The following is a 21,431-nucleotide window of genomic DNA, read 5'->3' as shown; positions in this document are numbered from 1 at the left end:
TTTCCATCCTCAGTTGTACAATACAGCCTAAATCGTCTGGCATTTCCAAGCTCCTCCTAATGACTATAGAAATCAATCTCTTTTTTTTTTTTTTTTTTCAAAGAAAATAAATGAGAAATGAGAAACAAAAATGCAAGCTCACAACAAACCTGTGACCATAAAGAATAACAAACCGACAGCTAACTCAACCCGAAACAAAAAACAAAAATAAAAATGCTAGACATGCAAACCATCAGGTGAGAAAAAAAAATGGGGGAAAAAATCTGAGNGATTAACATCATCCCAAAAGAGGAACACCTCTAGACGTGGTCACCCATAGCCAAAGGGGGAACACCTTTGGTAGTGGTCCCTTGGCCAACGGGTAAACACTACATCAATCCCTTCACTATTTCATAGTGAAAATGGTGTCAGGAAAATATTAACTAGGATTGGAACATGACTGAAACAAGGCCAAGATCAGGTTTGGACTCATAATTTAATGTCAAATGGGGCGAGTTTAAAATTCATAATAAAAATGGTATTAGGGGACAAAAAATATTCATTACATTTTTTAATATTCTTCTAATTAATAAAGACGTATAATAACCTCCAGTCATCTATCCATGGGTCTATCCATGGCCAAGATTCAAGAAAAATAAGAGATCGATATTTTTATTTTCTTTGTTTATATAAATATGGTTAAACAACATGTGATCAAATATAAATATAAATGATTATTGATCATAACACAAATAAAGGCAATGACAAGATTGATAAGGAGGAAGAGTGTAGCAGTAGCCATGGCCATCTTGGTCTCCAGGATATTTAGCTGCACAATCTGCATTACACTTATCGTTTAGGCAGCCTGAGAGGTAAATGCCCATCCCCACTTCGCAAGTTTTGAGTTTTGGCGCAGGCTTGCATACATAAAAGCATTTGCATGTTGAATTGATGTCGCAATTGCCTATGCCTCCGGGATGTTGTGATGTGCATCTTGGACCGCAATCGCCACCACATTGACCTAAATCTTCTGAACATATTTGCCCCTCGACTGTGAGCAATGTTATGCCTGCATGCATGCAGTTCAATAAAATTGTCGGCATTTATGAAAAATATACAAATCTTATATAATTAACAATATATAAGCTGATTAAACATGGAGAATGAAAATCTTCTTTCTTCATCTTCTTAGAAAATGATATGAAAAAGTAAACAAAAATAACAGAACGCATATTACCTGCAATGAGTATGAGAAGGAAAGGTGATGAGAGTCTGTTCATATTGTAAGAATGGTATCCTATACACAAACAGTGAGCAAGGAAAAAATTGGCATGCATGTATTTATTATAAGTGAGCAAATTTGGAAGGTTCATACAGATATTAATTAATTGCTATTATTTATGAGTTTGAGCAAATCTGGAAGCCATTAATACTGATATTTAATTATGTGAAACTTGTCAAATTTTAGCAATAAGTATATTTTTAATATTACAAATGTATCGTTATTATGATATTTCTACTTTATCCTATAATATAATTAAATGTTTGGAATGAGCTTTACATTGTATTACCGAATGTAATATATATACACATAATTTGAACAACATTCTATAATACCAATTGGTATTATTTCCAAAAAATAAAAAAATAAAAAAAAAATAAAGAACTAGTATTTGAGAAAATTAGAAGATAGTCGATAGTTCTACGTTATAAACATTGTATATTTAATATTACAAATCCATCATTAATATTTAATACGAAACCAGTAAACAAAAGAGCTCAGCAACTGCAAACCAGTGTTTTAATAACCAACTCGGGGTGAAACCCAGAAAATTGGTCAAATCCCAAGTTGACTGGTTTAATCGGTTTGACCGACGGGTCAAACCGATGTCCAAAAGTTTGAAATATAACAAAAAAACCCCTTAAAATAATATAAGTCCATACAACTTTGAAATCTTGCAAAAACACTCCAAACCCACCGCCAGCATCAACAAACCAAGGCAAATAGGGCCCGTTTCCGATGATGACAACACGTCCCTCAACCTCCTGTCCAAAACCCATATCACCCCTCCCCCGATTGCCTTGCCAATTGTTGTTGCCGCCGATTTTGTTTTGCACTTTCCAGTTGATTCACTCATTAGAAATCACCTCCATCACCACCATTGCACTCACTAACCCTTCCTCTTCAAAAGCCCCAACATTCTGACCTTCAATTAATCACCAATCACCATCCCAATTTCTAAGGTTTTCAATTAATAGGAAAATTGCTAACCCGGCCGAGTTTTAAAACAATGTTGTAAACACAATTTTTGCATGATAACTCCCATTTCTGGGAATAAAACTTTGGTTAAAACTTAAAAATCAAGATTAAACTCGAAGTTCATATTGAAAAGTGGCAACTGAAAAAAAAATCACACTTTTATTATCAGGAAAAAATAAAATAAAATAACTAGTTTTTACACTCTGCTGTACACATTTCCATCCTCAGTTGTACAATACAGCCTAAATCGTCTGGCATTTCCAAGCTCCTCCTAATGACTATAGAAATCAATCTCTTTTTTTTTTTTTTTTTCAAAGAAAATAAATGAGAAATGAGAAACAAAAATGCAAGCTCACAACAAACCTGTGACCATAAAGAATAACAAACCGACAGCTAACTCAACCCGAAACAAAAATTAAAAATAAAAATGCTAGACATGCAAACCATCAGGTGAGAAAAAAAAATGGGGGAAAAAATCTGAGTTTGATCATCAATCAAGTAAACAAGCTTCTTGGGAGCAGAAGCAGCTAAAAATGCACTGATGCTGTCCCTTTCAATCCTGAGAAATTTTGTCAACTGCACGAAGAAAGAAAGGGCGGATAATTAGAATTATGTTTGGAATTATGATTAAGGAAGTTAAAGACGATCAGCTTATCACAAAAGAAAGAATTTGTACAGATTTGCAAGAAAGCTTTCTTCCACCTGCAAGGCTAAAACCTCAAATGCAGGGGGCTGAAAAGATTGTAGTCAGGACGAGGAGATTTTAGAACAATTGAAGGGCCATTTTAAGTTTGTTCTGTTTCCATTTCGGCAACTTATAGAAGGCATCTTTTGTCATTCCGAATTTCTCTTTGAATTCCCCTGATGACAGATAAGTCTGCACCCATTGAGTGTAGAACTGTAAGAACAAAATCAAAGACGTAACGCGAAGAAAATATGATGCCCTATTTTAATATCATACCTCTCGCTTGGTCACATCAATTTCTGTCACAGGATCCTCTGATGATATCTTAAGGCGCTCATAAGGATAAATTGGCAGACCTTCTTCATCTTCAACTTCACCCTCTTTCACATCTTCTTGTATAGTGAGGGACTCTATTCTGTTGCTCATACCGTCCTCCTTAGAGTTTGTTTCCGGTTTTGAGTCAACCGACTCTCGGGTTGCTACAACCATGACAGAAAAAATACTTCAATCTTAGTAGCATATAAGATATGTACAATAGGAATTGAACTGCCAAAGATTAAGTGATTCATAACTCATGGACAACATTTTTGCTTTGGGTAAAGGGAAGAAAGCGAAGATTGTGGACATATGCAGGTTCAATCGCAAACATTTTCTTTTTATTGTCCCTGAATAGAGTGGTCACCCCTCAGGGCGTTTTAAATCTCATGGTGGTCTACTGGTCTGTAACTTCATCTCTTTTCACTATTTATGTTAAATCTAAAGTTTCTTAAAAAAGACTGAAAAAAAGTAATAATTATTAAACTGCTTCTGAGGTACTTAACCAATGCATACCTTTAACAATTTTGGGTATAAGAAATTCTCGCGTCGGTGGTGATTTTTCAAAAGAAGCAGTGAGAGCAGCTATTGCAGAAGATTTGGAAGCCAATTTTGATGAATCTGGAGTCACAGATTTAGGATAGATCTTCCTAACCATTGGCGGTGGAGTCGAAAGGTTCCTATTACCAGGGCTATCAAAATTAGCAGCTAGTGCATTGAAAGCTGGGGACCTACCCCTTACACGAACTCGATCAGGACTGAAAGACATGCTTCTAGAACGCTGCTGTGATTTGTCTGGTACAGCAGACCTTCCACCATATGATACAGGTGCTCTGCGCTTGGGTTTCTGATCATACATCAGATAAATTATCAGAAAAATAGCTCTAACAGAAGTATGGCAATTAGAACCCAAAAATTGAATGTGAAAACCTACATATACGAGTTGGTCAAACATAAAATATCTTATCATTCACTACATTATGCATCAAACAATTCAAGTTTTAACAAATAAGATATTAAACTTTGAAGGTGCAAAGCAAGCTTTATGTCCACTTCAATCATTTCACAACTGTTCTGTTTATAATTTACTTGTCAAAACAGCATGTCTTCTATTGAAAATATCAAGTTCAAAGGTGCGAGGCAAGCTTTATGTCCACTTTAGTCATTTCACGACTTCTGTGTTTATCCATCCCTTTTCAAGACAACATAAATTTCTACTATTGAGCACGTATAACAAGAAGCTTGAGCAAGCATCGATTATCTAATTAATGAAAAAAATTTAGGGTTCTTCAATCTAGCACTATAACCAAGATCAAATGTCAAAGCATTAACTTCAAAAACCGCATCCATTGTTCTCCTTCAAATGTTTTCACGATTACTTTCTTATGTTTTCTCTTAAAGGAACTTTATAAACTCTGAACTGAATAGTTATCAAGTGAAAATTTCTTCAGTAAGATTGAATTAACATGTAACACAAAAAAGTGTAAGTATCATCCACTGACAAACAAAAATATGTAAAGCAGTTAGATAGGACTGTAAGAATTCAAAGTGCAAGATGTACATGGACAATAGGAAAGTGACAACTCAAAATCAAGACGAGAAAGAAGTTTAACAAACTGAAGAATAAATAAAAACCTTACATCTAGAACTGGAGTACCACCATTTTTAACTATTGCTAGCTTCCTCTGAAATGAGTTTCCATGCATCTGCACCAAACAAAAACATTTAGTCCCAAGCAAAGTTCAGCGTCACAACAATCAATTTCGAATAAAGCCACTTACATTAGATTTAGTGGAGTCCCATGTAAAGAAACGTGTGAAGAAAGGTGGCTCACTGCCTTCCATGATAATATATATTGGAATTTCACGAGATAATTTTTCCAAAAGGAAATCATGCTCAATAAATTTCTGTTGAGAAACCAGAACAAAAAAGATAAGCATGTGAAAAGCCTACTTACCAGGTAATAAGAATCATAAAGACCCAAAATATGGACAGCAAACCAAAATCACAGCCTTAAGTCCACTTAAATGGTGTTCTAGGGTTAGGTAAGTTGGCATTTCATAGAGTTTTAGGACATAACAGTTACAAAAATGATATATTGGCACCCAAATATTGAGTTACTTGTATGGCCCAAAAACACATTCCTAAGAAGTATGCTGCAAGGTGCACCCATCAGAACCAAAGTGCTACTATTGATAATACCCAAGCGCAACTTAGTCTTACCTCCCCAATGGTCAGAGCCTGCAATTTTGTCTTAGTGTCAACTTGTTGCCCAACCCAGACAAAGATCTCTGAGTGACAATCCAAGATGAATATATCTTCAGTCATTAAATCATCCTGGGCAAAGTTATAGATCTCTGTCACCTGCATCAACAAGTTTTAACTTAAAGCCATGTCGAAAAACGTCAAGAATAATTAGCTATGACAACAGGACACAGAAGAATGTAAAATCCTAAAAAAATGAACATTTTCAAAAATGATCAAATCTTATTATTAATTAGCATAACTGAAAGTGAACTTCAAATTATGTATGTCTGTTTTCACATTACCTTCAGATTTCCTGCAGATCAGCACGCAATTTAGCATTAATCATCACCCATGAAGATAGAAAAAAAAAATCAGAAAGAATTAGACAATATATATTACCAATATAACAGAACCAGAAACAGATGGAAAAACATCTATCATTAACAGAAATATGAATCCATACCTTTTGAGAATGTGCAAGAAAATAGGTGAGGGTCACTTTCAGCCTCCCTTACAATCTTTTGACTTGCATATTCAGACTTCCCTCCTAATAATTCCCAGAATTGCTCAGACTCCGTACCTTCCTTTTGTGGCTTGCTCTGTAAATTTGGCTGCACAAAATAAACAAAATGTGAGAAATATATAATCAAGGAGCCCTGACTTGACAAACAAGACAAGAAATTCAGTGAATCTCCTAATGCATCAAATGAATTATTTAGCAAGAATCAAAGTGCTCTCAACTAAAAACTTGAATTTAAAGAGATTCACTGCATACTTGGGTCCCTATATACATTTTTTTTTTTTGTAATTTATTTCATGGTAATTTGTAGCCTTCTTCAACTTTTTGTTCAAACTGAATCAAATTTCCCAAATTAAAATATAATTTAGGATACATATTATACCTTTATCAGATCCAGCTGCCTCTCAACAATTTCCTGGTTCTCCGAGGTTGTAAGACTTCCAGACCACGTAAAGACAGTGGAACCACTATGTAATATGTAACAGTATGCGGAATTCAATGATGATGCAACCTGATTGAAGTTAAGAAACATTTAGTAACAATTTTAGACTACAATTTACACTGTAAGTTGAAAATCAGCAATAGAACCACCAGTTCGGAAATATAAAACATTTAAAAAAATAGAAAACAACTCCAATGACATATATGTTACTATAAAGTAACTATTTTTGCTATGCTGTTGAAATTAAGAGTAACTAAGAAGGAGCAACAACTGAGACCGACAATATTTCAAAACAATTGTTAGTCAAAGATAATAACTGTTAACTGTTAAATTATAACTTGAGGAGTGTTCAGTTCGTAAATAATTGATTAGTCGACACAATGAAATTTGAACAAGCTTTAAAAACTGCTGGTCTCAGCCAGGAATAGGAGCTTCAATATTAGGGTTAGAGAATAAGAAATCGAAATAGAAGGCCTGTGAAATTGGTTATTTTGGAGTTATTTCTCCACTCACATCTTATTGTATTTATATATGAGATTAGTAACAAAAGTTCAATAATACCCTATCTTAAAAAATTGATACCCTATTAGACAGAAGTTAAGGTTTTCCTCCGCAAACCAGTGCCCCCATGCAACAATACATGTAAGTGCATTTGTGAGGCCAAAAACAAAATTATTCAATAAGGGATCCATTTCATATGTTCTTGTGAGGAAGAGTACAAAGACTGGGTTATAAATTGCACAAGTGAATCCAAAATTTTCAGATATAATGACTTGGAAGCTTAACAAGTGGGTTCAACCTATCATTGCAAAATTGTGACTAAGGACCCAAGAAATAAGAGAACTTTTTTCTCGATATATATTAGCTTTTAAAATCAAAATACAAACAAGAACGAACAAAATGTTTTAAAGCATTTACGACAGATGTGGAGAACTTATCTAAGAAGCCCAAGATCAATTTAAGATTTTGGGTTCTAATAAGAGCACAACTTCTGCACATCATCCGGGTTCACTACCCATAACCAATAAATTTGAATATGTAGCTTTTTCTTATTTTTTCACTTCAAACACTCAATTGTAACAATATTGTTACTTTACAGATAATTAAAAGATATTTGAGAATTATAGGGTTCACAGTCAAAATGCAATCAAATATTGCAGGAGACATGTACATTTAAGTAAATTATGTAAAAAGCAGAAGGTTACACAGCCATCTACCTTCTCCAAAAACCAAAAGAAACGAAGACAATGTTATGTGCATCAGTAAAATAAGTAACTAAGAGGGGAAATAAGTTGCACTTCTGCTTCCAAACAAAAATACTAACATAAACACATTTCCCAATCAGTTCCAGAAGATATAGACAAGTAAAAGAAAAGGATAACATACAGCTTCAACTTGTATTGCTTGCATATTATCAGGTCCAGAACCCTGAACCCGAAATAGAGCAACACCATCTTCTTTGTATGTCTTATCTGGGATTTCCTTCTCCGCAATGAAATTCTTGTATCCATCACTAAGACCACCCTATTAAATTTAATATTGGTTAACTTTGTAGTCAGAAGAACAAACTAAAACCAAATTATGAATTTTCAATAATGAAAACTAAGCTTTTCAATCAAAATCCAACAAACCTTAAAAACGATAAAGCTCTGAAAAATTGTAAAGAACTGAATCGGTTCATGTCCTTCATAAATGCGGGCCTAGAAACCAATAACAGCATACATAAGAATAATGAGACATAGCAAAGATAAATAACTTCATCGACATAATAAAACAATCACAAATCAAAGAAAATTACCTGGGCAGGCAGAAACTTCATTGACTCAACCATCTTACTTGCCAGTGAATTAGCAGTAGCTCTATCTTCCTATGATTGAAAATAAAAATGTAGTAAGTAAATAATCTAACAAATGCAAGACAGTGAAACAACAAAAAAATGAATTATGTTTGTGCAGATCGGTGTTTGTTTCAGCTTGTTCACCCATACACATACATATATGAATTCATGTAGTTCAAGAAAAGAACAAGAGATATATAAAAAAAATCCAACAAAACAATGAATCAGACTTCAGCAATATGCTATGTATGGGAGCATTGTAAATCTTCTATTCTGATTATGTATCTAAAATCTGGAGTACCATTTTGTTAGAATTCTAAAGTCCATATGGAGACAACATGAAAAACAAAAAGGAATAACTCATTCAAATTCAGTATCATAAGCCTTTAGAACTCCAGCACTGTCGATCAAAAGATTGAGTTCAATGTGTAGTTGACATTTTAGTTTCTAACATCATCACAAGAGAATTAATAATTAACCGGTTTCTGCAAACAACATCAGCTAGTAAAAGAATAGTTTCCTACTCCAATTGATAACCAGGAAAGAATAATTCAAATAATACAGATCCAAAATTACAAAAGAAAACTGTTAATCAAATGGAGATATAGTAGACTGCCAAAATCACCAATACATTCATTAAGGTATTCCTCATTATGTTGTAAAGTAAATGTTTGGTGCCATCAATCTACTACGTGTGTGGTGCTGGTGGCGAGGGCGAGGAGGAGGAGAGCTTTGAGAGGAGGTCAGCAATAAAATAATTACAAAAGGAAAATTTAGCTCAAAAAGAAAAAAAATTCACCTCTACACTCTGCTCCCCAAACCAAGTTCCAATGAGGTATTCCTCATTATCTTCTCCAGGATAAGAATACTGGAAAATAAAGCAATCCCCACTATAAAATTTTGACTGATCGGCAGCTGGAAGGAGAATCTTTTCCTGACCATTTACACGCCAAACCTGTGCAGCCAGGAGGGGAAAGAAACATAAGAACAGGCCTCCTGCCAAGCTAAGAATCCCAGCTTCTCAGCCAATCTCATACAGCACTGTATACGGAAACATAATATTGAAAGATAGGAACCTGCAGATTTCCGGTGCAATCAATGAACGGTTGAGGTTCTTCTTTAATAGGCTCAGCTTTCAACAAACCCCTAACATTGACCCCCTGACGTTTTAAAAGAGCTGCAAAATCAATGAAAAGATAGCAATGATAAGCATCTCAAGACAATGATTATGAGAGAATATAATGATTATAATCTCCTGGAATATTTTATATTGCAGGGCAAAAGCATTTCAAGAATATTTGTGAACTGACCAGCAACTTTGCCTCTACCATCTTCAGAGACAGTCACATTAGTTGTCTGTGGCCAGGAATCAAACTTTGATTTAAACATAACTGTCTCAAATCCCTCAATTACACGAATTATGTGAGATTTTGATCGATCGGCACTTTGGAGTAACTCCTGTTCAGAGAGATCAGAAGTAATACGAGAGTGAATTGGGTATGTCTATCAAGATTTAGCAAAAACGTATGTGACAAAGGATTGCAAATTACTTCTGCAGCGCCACTGGCACTTTTTCTTTCATCAAGAGATGTAGTTCTCCCCATCCACACAAACATTTCTATGCCACAATCTAGAAGATAGCACTTGTTTGTTTCTAACAACTCCCTAGCTAAGGAATCAGCCTCAACAGGTTCAGCCTGCCCCTTGTTAACACTTAAAAAGCAAACATATTTCTGTCAGAACTAAAGCACTATCGAGTCTAGTAACACATTTTTAAATGTAAGAATTCATTTCACTAACTGCATACTGCTATCTGATTTCTATCTGTTTTGCAACTTTTTCTCTGAAAATATAAAAGAAAAAGATTTTATTGCTCATATCATGGAGAAGTTATTCAAATAAGAAATTAAGAAGCAATATGTACATTTTATGCTCTTTTTTTATTTTTTTTAATAGAAATAACTCCATACATACAGAAACACATCTTCCAATTTCTATAAAATGACCACCTAAAATAAATAAATAATAATTAGATGGAGATAAATACGCAAATGCAAACACACATATATTTAAATTTCTGTTAAAATGACAACCTTAGACAGAAATAACGAGACACCATTGCCAAAGAGATCAACCTAACTTGCAGTAAAAAAGGAAAGGACAAACAAAATGATAATTACCAGTATAGCTTAGTAGTATGAGAATCAAGAGTCTTATCCTCATCAACAGCCGTTTTCCTGGGCAGTGGAGCAAAGCCACCAAAGAAACCCCAAAATTCTCCAGTTTCAGCATCAGCCATCAACTTTCCATCCTCTAAATTAAAGGTAAAACATTAGGCTCAACAAAGAGAGCCATTTGAGTGTCAATCGCATACTTTAAATCCAGAAATTAACTTACCAATGGCAGCTACTTCACATTTTCCATCATGATAAGTATCTTTAATGTACTGTACAACTTCAAGAGCCTTTGCTCTCTCTTGAATAGATGAATTGGAACCATTAAATTGAAATATCTTAGACTGAGTATCTAGAATAAATATATCATCATGACTGAGAGATGATCGAGCAAAAGGAACCTGTCACCAAAAAAAAAAAAAAAATTTCACAAAGAGAAACCATATATAGATAGTCATCGTGTAGAATAGTCTCTAATCAGTACAGAAGTTATGCTTATAGACTTGCCTCTTTTACATGAACAACGTGCTTTCCTCTGCAAACAAACATACGTGTTTTATGTTCTTCAGCCTCAGCATGTTTAAAACCAGATGCAACACCACCTTCTTGAGGTATGATACATGGTTTAAAATAAGATAAGAACTTCTCGGTCTCATGGCCCTGTACTTCACGATACTGAACAGCACGTCCTCCAAGTGCTGCATCCAATTCAACTGTTTTGATGGCAGCAGTACCTGCTTCATCCTATTTTAACATAGTGGTGGTCACAAAATCACAATTATATGCCATGATATTAATAGCACAAGAACTAGAATAAAATATTAACAAGGACTTACCTGAGAAGTATCTTTACCAAGCCAGTAGTGGATATCATGACGTAAGGCGCCACTTTTTGAGGCAGTTGTCTACACAAGAGAAAGGTAAAAATTATGTATAATAACCTAAATTGACAACAGTGCAGGGCATCGACCATTCAAATTTGAGGCAACTAAAAATATACCAAAGACTTAATGGAAGTAAAAAGTGATTCCAGACTTTAACCCTGGTCCAGGATATCCTATACAAAAAGCAGTGTTATATTTGCTAAAACTGTCTTTTCCCAATTAATATGCCATTAAATTTTACAGTCAGGAAATTCAAATAACACAGTTGGGGTGTCGGTTTTTGCTTCAGTTTGTTCACCCATACACATACATATATGAATTCATGTAGTTCAAGAAAAGAACAAGAGATATATAAAAAAAATCCAACAAAACAATGAATCAGACTTCAGCAATATGCTATGTATGGGAGCATTGTAAATCTTCTATTCTGATTATGTATCTAAAATCTGGAGTACCATTTTGTTAGAATTCTAAAGTCCATATGGAGACAACATGAAAAACAAAAAGGAATAACTCATTCAAATTCAGTATCATAAGCCTTTAGAACTCCAGCACTGTCGATCAAAAGATTGAGTTCAATGTGTAGTTGACATTTTAGTTTCTAACATCATCACAAGAGAATTAATAATTAACCGGTTTCTGCAAACAACATCAGCTAGTAAAAGAATAGTTTCCTACTCCAATTGATAACCAGGAAAGAATAATTCAAATAATACAGATCCAAAATTACAAAAGAAAACTGTTAATCAAATGGAGATATAGTAGACTGCCAAAATCACCAATACATTCATTAAGGTATTCCTCATTATGTTGTAAAGTAAATGTTTGGTGCCATCAATCTACTACGTGCGTGGTGCTGGTGGCGAGGGCGAGGAGGAGGAGAGCTTTGAGAGGAGGTCAGCAAGAAAATAATTACGAAAGGAAAATTTAGCTCAAAAAGAAAAAAAATTCACCTCTACACTCTGCTCCCCAAACCAAGTTCCAATGAGGTATTCCTCATTATCTTCTCCAGGATAAGAATACTGGAAAATGAAGCAATCCCCACTATAAAATTTTGACTGATCGGCAGCTGGAAGGAGAATCTTTTCCTGACCATTTACACGCCAAACCTGTGCAGCCAGGAGGGGAAAGAAACATAAGAACAGGCCTCCTGCCAAGCTAAGAATCCCAGCTTGTCAGCCAATCTCATACAGCACTGTATACGGAAACATAATATTGAAAGATAGGAACCTGCAGATTTCCGGTGCAATCAATGAACGGTTGAGGTTCTTCTTTAATAGGCTCAGCTTTCAACAAACCCCTAACATTGACCCCCTGACGTTTTAAAAGAGCTGCAAAATCAATGAAAAGATAGCAATGATAAGCATCTCAAGACAATGATTATGAGAGAATATAATGATTATAATCTCCTGGAATATTTTATATTGCAGGGCAAAAGCATTTCAAGAATATTTGTGAACTGACCAGCAACTTTGCCTCTACCATCTTCAGAGACAGTCACATTAGTTGTCTGTGGCCAGGAATCAAACTTTGATTTAAACATAACTGTCTCAAATCCCTCAATTACACGAATTATGTGAGATTTTGATCGATCGGCACTTTGGAGTAACTCCTGTTCAGAGAGATCAGAAGTAATACGAGAGTGAATTGGGTATGTCTATCAAGATTTAGCAAAACGTATTTGACAAAGGATTGCATATTACTTCTGCAGCGCCACTGGCACTTTTTCTTTCATCAAGAGATGTAGTTCTCCCCATCCACACAAACATTTCTATGCCACAATCTAGAAGATAGCACTTGTTTGTTTCTAACAACTCCCTTGCTAAGGAATCAGCCTCAACAGGTTCAGCCTGCCCCTTGTTAACACTTAAAAAGCAAACATATTTCTGTCAGAACTAAAGCACTATCGAGTCTGGTAACACATTTTTAAACGTAAGAATTCATTTCACTAACTGCATACTGCTATCTGATTTCTATCTGTTTTGCAACTTTTTCTCTGAAAATATAAAAGAAAAAGATTTTATTGCTCATATCATGGAGAAGTTATTCAAATAAGAAATTAAGAAGCAATATGTACATTTTATGCTCTTTTTTTATTTTTTTTAATAGAAATAACTCCATACATACAGAAACACATCTTCCAATTTCTATAAAATGACCACCTAAAATAAATAAATAATAATTAGATGGAGATAAATACGCAAATGCAAACACACATATATTTAAATTTCTGTTAAAATGACAACCTTAGACAGAAATAACGAGACACCATTGCCAAAGAGATCAAACTAACTTTCAGTAAAAAAGGAAAGGACAAACAAAATGATAATTACCAGTATAGCTTAGTAGTATGAGAATCAAGAGTCTTATCCTCATCAACAGCCGTTTTCCTGGGCAGTGGAGCAAAGCCACCAAAGAAACCCCAAAATTCTCCAGTTTCAGCATCAGCCATCAACTTTCCATCCTCTAAATTAAAGGTAAAACATTAGGCTCAACAAAGAGAGCCATTTGAGTGTCAATTTCATACTTTAAATCCAGAAATTAACTTACCAATGGCAGCTACTTCACATTTTCCATCATGATAAGTATCTTTAATGTACTGTACAACTTCAAGAGCCTTTGCTCTCTCTTGAATAGATGAATTGGAACCATTAAATTGAAATATCTTAGACTGAGTATCTAGAATAAATATATCATCATGACTGAGAGATGATCGAGCAAAAGGAACCTGTCACCAAAAAAAAAATTTCACGAAGAGAAACCATATATAGATAGTCATCGTGTAGAATAGTCTCTAATCAGTACAGAAGTTATGCTTATAGACTTGCCTCTTTTACATGAACAACGTGCTTTCCTCTGCAAACAAACATACGTGTTTTATGTTCTTCAGCCTCAGCATGTTTAAAACCAGATGCAACACCACCTTCTTGCGGTATGATACATGGTTTAAAATAAGATAAGAACTTCTCGGTCTCATGGCCCTGTACTTCACGATACTGAACAGCACGTCCTCCAAGTGCTGCATCCAATTCAACTGTTTTGATGGCAGCAGTACCTGCTTCATCCTATTTTAACATAGTGGTGGTCACAAAATCACAATTATATGCCATGATATTAATAGCACAAGAACTAGAATAAAATATTAACAAGGACTTACCTGAGAAGTATCTTTACCAAGCCAGTAGTGGATATCATGACGTAAGGCACCACTTTTTGAGGCAGTTGTCTACACAAGAGAAAGGTAAAAATTATGTATAATAACCTAAATTGACAACAGTGCAAGGCATCGACCATTCAAATTTGAGGCAACTAAAAAAATACCAAAGACTTAATGGAAGTAAAAAGTGATTCCAGACTTTAACCCTGGTCCAGGATATCCTATACAAAAAGCAGTGTTATATTTGCTAAAACTGTCTTTTCCCAATTAATATGCCATTAAATTTTACAGTCAGGAAATTCAAATAACACAGTTGGTGTTAATGAGAAAAGAAAAAAAAAATACTAAAGTCACAAGCTTCAGAGTCTGTCATCATAAACCTACCTTCCAAATCAACCAATTTATTGACATCTTCTATCTTTATTAAGGACAAAGCGAAAACAAAAGTAAGTTTCTAGTGAGAATATGTTAGTTTGGGAAAAAGAGTTTAAAGATAAGTGAATAACAGATTTATATGACATCAACACGGCCAAGCTAATAAAACCAATTTGCCACCGGGATATAATTTACAGCATACCACCAAGAAGGCTTAGCGGGAAATAATATCTGCAAAACAATCATCTTAAATATAAAGCTACTGAAAGTGAATTTGGCTGTTCTTTTTTCTAATAGATGACATTGCAAAATAATCATCTTAAATCTAAAGCTACTGAAAGTGAATTTGGTTGTTCTTTTTTCCAATAGATGACATAGTGCAGGTATTGTCCAGTTCTTCAAATCATATGTTGGATGACAAAGTGTCCATTGAGTTGGACTCATACATTGGGCAAAAGAACTTAATTCATGTCAAAAGCTCTTTGTAATATTTTTTGTGTCAATTGGTTGCAACTCAAGAAAAGTGTACCAGTGACTAAAGAAGTTGTTCTATGTATAATACTTATTTGTGCTTTTCCATTAAGCTCTTTTTTAGCTTTTTTAAAGTTTTGAAATGTCCCCATTTAATTTTAAAATTTTCATTTTATCCTTTCTTTTTAATAAAACCCTTTTTGATAGTTTACCATTAGAAAGTTCTTTTACATTTACATAACCAATCAACCAACAAACTTTTCAAAAAACCCTATTTTTTGTATAAGATCTACTTTAATAAGCTCTACTTGAATAAACCATACCAAATTGACCCAACAAAACAGATGTACAGTAGTTGCTAAATCTAGTAGAATACAGCAATTTCTCATGATGCATGGCACCACATGTGGCTGAAAATCATAAATGCTAGAAATGATTATCATGATATATTTTGACCCTATTAAGTTGTTTGAATTCTAGATTCTATTAAATAAAATCGAAAAATCTGAATAATTAGATGGCATATTAGAAGTTCAGTCTAATCTGTTCAAGGCATGGCAGAAATAATTTGTCATCATCTTATGTACGATGTCCAAGGGCATATTAATCCCAGGAAGAAACAACACATATCACTAGCAAGTGGTTCAGAGTTTTGATTACTGTACTATAAAAAGAAATCAACGGAAAACATCACAGATCAAAACTGTCTCCACTTTTCGTATTTCCAGTAGAAATAAAAAGTTTCAATTAAAAATAACATAAACCCGGGGAAAAAGCAATGAAACAACTTTTCAGTACCTGCCAAGGAGAGAATTTTGGTTTCACGATATCAGCTATAAGATAACAGGAGGTTTTACAGTTCTACCATACTGCTCCCTTTCTGATGGTAAATATACAAATTTACAGACTAGGGAAAAGGTACTAGGCACAGGTATATGCTTAAAATCAGATTTACTGTACTAATACATCTTATACCACACAAACTCAGCTATAAAAAACATGGTTTTGCAAGTACTTGCTATAGCATTCCATTAGTTACAAAGGAAAAAGAAAAAAGAAAAATACACGACTATAGGCCAAAACAATGAATAACTATAGCATTGAACTCAAATAAAATGTCTGTTACAACTTAAGCTCTATAGATAAGCATGAAGAGTACAGGTTTAATCATTAAATAAATATTTGTTATTGATAAGCAACAACAGATTTGAATACATTAAGAAACAAAAAAACATGTATTACTGATGATTGAAAAAAAAGATACAATTATGGAACAGCAGACCACATTGAAGACAAAAAACAATAAACAAGATTGAGATAGAGTTCACATTTCTTGTAGGGGATAATTATGGCAGAAAGACATTTGAGGAACACAATTGGAACATAAACAACTTACCTTCAAAATCACATACGAATCCCCAGTGAAAAATTTCCCACAGGAGGACTTTGGTACAGGAACAGGCTTGAAATTTTCAATCCACCATATTTCAATACCACTGTACATTGTCAAGGAGAATAATAGATATACAAGAGCAATTCAAAATGCTATGTATCAAAGATAAGCAACAGCAGCATGCAGCACGGTTTGAGTTAGCATCTCTATAACTTTTTAGTTATATTGAAAATATAAAACTTCCAGATTATTATATCTAAAGAAACTAAATTTGTTGGCTATGACGATTTCTACAATGCGTATCAGAAGATGAAAGGATACGCTTTTTGTCCAGCTCCCTGGAAAGCTGAATCTAAATCTCTCATGGAAACAGCCATTAAATTCTTGTAGCTTTAATTATTTGATTTTACACAACCTTGGCTCAAAGATAGGAATAGAGGTAACCTGTAAAATAAGTGACACTGATAAAGACAAAACAGAAAACTAAAATAAAATAGGGAGCAGAAACTGCATAGCAATTCATGGAAAGTATTCTATAGATGGAAGACAAGTTGCTAGCTGAGAAACCATCTTTTCATACTTTCTCTTTTTTCCAGGTAAGAAATTTTATACAAGGACGCTAAAAGGAGCACTAGCTGAGCACACAGGGCAAATGCAAAAGAGAAATTGATGTCAATAATAATACTACTGAAGAGGCAGAAGAAAAACTATTGAACCAAAATATAAACCGTCATATGCTTATGTTCATCTATTCCCCCAACAAGTACACATAACCAAAGAAACATCTTTCTACAACAAAGCATGCTACACAGAAGACTCCTAACAAACACTCACAGAAAAATTTGAACTTTAAATTAACCTAATTGCCACACTTTTTCCCCCCTCCCTGCTTCCTAAACTAAGAAAATGTGATATAATTGAGTTTAATTCAATTACTTCCTCAAATTAGCACTAAAAATTTATCATCAACTTATACACCAAGAAAACTAATTAATATTTCCATAAAGCTTTCACAAGACACAAAGCCTGGGGAGTGATGAATCATAATCACAAACCCAATTTTCAACTCTTGCAGCATAGTAAGACATTGCAGACTCACAATCCAAAGTCCTTAAAATCCGAAGATTCTTTCTTGAAATACTTGAATTCACAGAGCACCATAGAACTACATCGACAGCAGCCTAGGTAACACACCCAACCATAAGAGAAATTCTTATAATTCAACTTTGGCACTAGAGCATGACGTGGCATTCAAAAAATATATCAACTTTAGAGTCCAGAAGCAACGAGAAAACCAAACAGAGCTTCTTAAGAGTTGCCAATTAACTCCATCTACATCTACTGTTTCAGCCAATTCCATTAAAGCTAATTAACTTTGAGCCCATCTAAATAAGTCCTTTCATTAAGGTCTTAGCAATTGTTGTTTATTTAATGTCAGGGCAACCTCACATGGTGGTGTAACAATCAATAACCAACCCCCAATAAATGACCAGTAAGTAAAACTACAAATACAGGCACGCAAATAAATGACACTCAAAACCAAGACAAAGAAAATCACCTAAACTCAGAAGCAATCCAAACAAATTACAAATACAGAGCATATTCAATATTTTTTTTTTCTACATACGCAAAACCCAGAAACCATATTGTACAGTACACACATAAACCCACTCAAACTAAAAAAAAAAAAACAAACGAATATAGAATAATTAAAAAGGAACTACACAATCCCGAGATATTGATGAAACCCAGAAAGCAATGTAATTACATCGAAGTAAACAAGCAAAGGAGCAAGCAGATCACTAAAATTCCAATCCCAACACAGCAAAGACCCACAAATCAGATCAAAATTCCCACAAATTCCAACAAAATAAACACAATTCTACAAAAAAAAATTTACCAGTACCCAGATGCCAAACAGGTGAAAAACACAAAAACGGAAGAATCATTACCTGAAAATCGACAAAATCGAAAAAAAAAAAAGGGGGGGCAAGAAGGCAGATCGAGTATAAGTGAAATGAATTAAAATTGACAGGGGAAAAAATAAAAAAGGGGGAAATGGGAAAGTAAAGGGTGACAGAGAGGAAGAGAAATATAGTGGGGCTAAAGAGAAGACAAAAGGTGGAGAGAGAAATGGAAGATGGAGGGAGGGAAGAATGATGATGAGTTGCCTGCCAGGCGTGCTTATCACTAACCGCAACACAAAAACCCCACCCCACAACACCACATCAACTCTGTTATTTGCATTTAATTATTCATTTTCGTATCGTAATGCTGCTTATCAAATTCAATGGAGACTGATTTTCATTTTGAATAAATCTTAGAATGATTCGGTTTATATTATATTTGTCGTCATCAAAAGTTTAACTTCAGTAAAATCTTTAAAAGATAAAAAAAAAAAAATTAAGAACTGAAAATAAAATTTAAAAGAAAAATTACTCAAGGTTAATTCGTGTTCTACTCCAATCAAATCGTTAAGAGATTAAAAAATCAACCAGTTCTAAAAATAAATATATTAAACAAGATAAAAGTAACATTTTGGAGAGGATAACAGTAGAGATTCTTGGAAAGAATATATTTATAATTCAATCAATAAAAAATTAAAAAAAAATTACACCCATATCCAAACAAATCCAAAAACAGGTAAAGAGTTGTTAAAATTGTAAATAAACAAATTAGAAAGGAAAAATACCTTAATAGATTGATTCAATCCAAATCTCAGACTTCAAAAATCTTTATTAACTTGTATAAAACACCAGTCGTAATTATTACTGTTGGGTAAAAATTTGTCGTTTTACGGTGTTTGGATTGAGGGTAAAAGTCATAATGTCTGTTAGGTTTGCACTTTGAATGGAAAGTGAATCAAGAACAAAAAAGAAGTTAAAAATAAATAAATAATAACTCCAACAAAGAAAAGGGGGCACCTTTATAGCTGTTTCTCCAATTCCTTCCAACAAATTCTTGGGATTCTTTCAAAATCAAAAATTTAAGTTTTGCATGAAGCTATTTTTTAATCATTTTTAAAAAAAAAAATTATTTTTTTATATAATTGAAAATTGTGGAAAATTAAATTAAATTAAAGAAAGAAAATAGAGTTTATGGTTGGTGATTAGAGAGCTGACTTCCGCATTGTGAGGATTGGATTGAGAATGAAACGAGGGGAAAATTAAAATACACCCCTTGTTTTCATTTCTTTTTTTTTTTTTCTTTTTTTTTTTATTATAAATCTCAGCTGATATAAATATTTTATAAAGGGCTTAATTAGGTTAATTTAGAATAAAGAAAGAAAATACTGACCATGCTTTAATTTTTTTTCACTATTTATTAAGAAAAGGAATCTAAATCGAACATATAATATTGTCGTACCAATAATTTATATTTCAAAGAAATTTTTTTTTTTTATAAGAATTCTTAGTTGTTTAATTTGTTTTATAAATGGAGGTTAATTTAGAATAATTTAAAAGAGTGAGAAAATATAACACATGTTTTAAAAAAAAAATTCTATTTTTTATTAAAAAAATCATAATTATTAAATTCTAAATCAAAGACTGAATTGAACCAATAATACTATCAATCTGTTATTATAACATTACCCTAAACAACAGTGAGAAAAACAGCCCATATTTTAAATTTTTTTTCCATGTTTTCTCTATTAAATTTATAGTTTTATTACAAATCCCAGTTTTTTTATAGTTAGAAAATCAAACCCATGTTTTCTTTTTTCTTTTGTTTCTATTTTTATTAAAAGAATCTACATTATTAATTTCTTAATCAAAGACTTAATCGAATAAAATATTATTGACCAGTTACTGTAATGTTATCCCAAAAAGAGAGTGAGAAAACCGTCCATGTTAAACCCTACACCATAAACTCTAAATATTATCATATATAATCTTAATTCTCAAAATGTCAATATTTTGTTTAAATAATAGATTTAACCATAAAGTCATACGACTTGATTTAATTGTCCTTAACAAAAATTATAAAGACAAAAATAGTGAGAATACATTAGACTATCAAATCAAAATAGTTGAAATATACTAGGCTATCAAATCTAAGGGTATCTAAAATAGTCTAACATGCTTAAATGATATTGTTAAATCATGCAGTTAAATTCTAGACTTAACCTAGACATCAAGTCTAGCATTATATATTAAAAATATACCATTTGTTGTTTAGTTAAAGATATATAGTTGATAAGTTATTGAATTTTATGGTTAGATTTATCTCTTAAATAAATGTATATTTTGAAGGAAAAAAATGTGATAACTGAGTAAGTTATATATGTCCAAACCTTTTTTTTTACATATTTTTTTAGGCCGAACGAATTATGCATACCCAAGGTTTGTTGAACAAACAAGTGGTACCCAAAAGGTTTGAAACGACAAATAGATACCTTCTGTCATGGTGTTAGTGATTTTCGTTAGAAAATAGTGAAAAGACAAAATGCCTGAAAGTTTAATTTTAGTTTTTATATATTTAAAATTTCTAAAAAACTCCTAGGTTTGCTAATTCGACTAAACACCCCAATATATAAAATTTATATAAATACCACAAAACACCCGCCACCTGCAGTGCCAGATTTCGGCCACCACCGCGGAATCTGGCCGGAAAATTACGTTCGACACAGACCCATCGGATCTGTGTCGTAGCGCGTGATCTTTCATTTTCCGGCAAGATGTGGCTGATCTT

General features: G+C 33.4%; 1 protein-coding gene across 3 annotated transcripts; it reads right to left on the bottom strand.

Moving 5' to 3' along the window:
- Positions 1-2,553: 2,553 nt before the first annotated feature.
- LOC116109582 (villin-4-like) lies at positions 2,554-18,970 on the bottom strand. Of its 3 annotated transcripts, none has more exons than XM_031395808.1 (24): positions 18,692-18,970; positions 17,061-17,183; positions 16,743-16,842; positions 11,296-11,364; positions 10,967-11,203; positions 10,683-10,860; positions 10,466-10,598; positions 9,836-9,998; positions 9,596-9,743; positions 9,362-9,462; positions 9,085-9,240; positions 8,247-8,315; positions 8,080-8,148; positions 7,835-7,972; positions 6,389-6,517; positions 5,950-6,097; positions 5,789-5,799; positions 5,463-5,603; positions 5,021-5,146; positions 4,880-4,945; positions 3,756-4,086; positions 3,201-3,403; positions 2,916-3,116; positions 2,554-2,815 (listed from the first exon to the last, which is right to left on the bottom strand). In XM_031395808.1, the coding sequence occupies exons 2-23, from the start codon at positions 17,114-17,116 to the stop codon at positions 3,003-3,005; spliced, it is 2,886 nt and encodes a 961-aa protein (XP_031251668.1). In that variant the 5' UTR covers positions 17,117-17,183; positions 18,692-18,970; the 3' UTR covers positions 2,554-2,815; positions 2,916-3,002. The 3 variants fall into 3 exon arrangements, with proteins under 3 accessions (XP_031251668.1, XP_031251669.1, XP_031251670.1); XM_031395809.1 differs by having other exon boundaries at positions 2,942-3,116; XM_031395810.1 differs by lacking the exon at positions 18,692-18,970 and adding an exon at positions 18,640-18,689.
- Positions 18,971-21,431: the final 2,461 nt, after the last annotated feature.

Source organism: Pistacia vera, unplaced genomic scaffold (assembly GCF_008641045.1).
Source record: "Pistacia vera cultivar Batoury unplaced genomic scaffold, PisVer_v2 Contig583, whole genome shotgun sequence".
Taxonomy (NCBI): Eukaryota; Viridiplantae; Streptophyta; class Magnoliopsida; order Sapindales; family Anacardiaceae; genus Pistacia; species Pistacia vera.
Note: the sequence above shows the minus strand (reverse complement) of the source record. Positions and strands in the feature narration are given on the sequence as shown.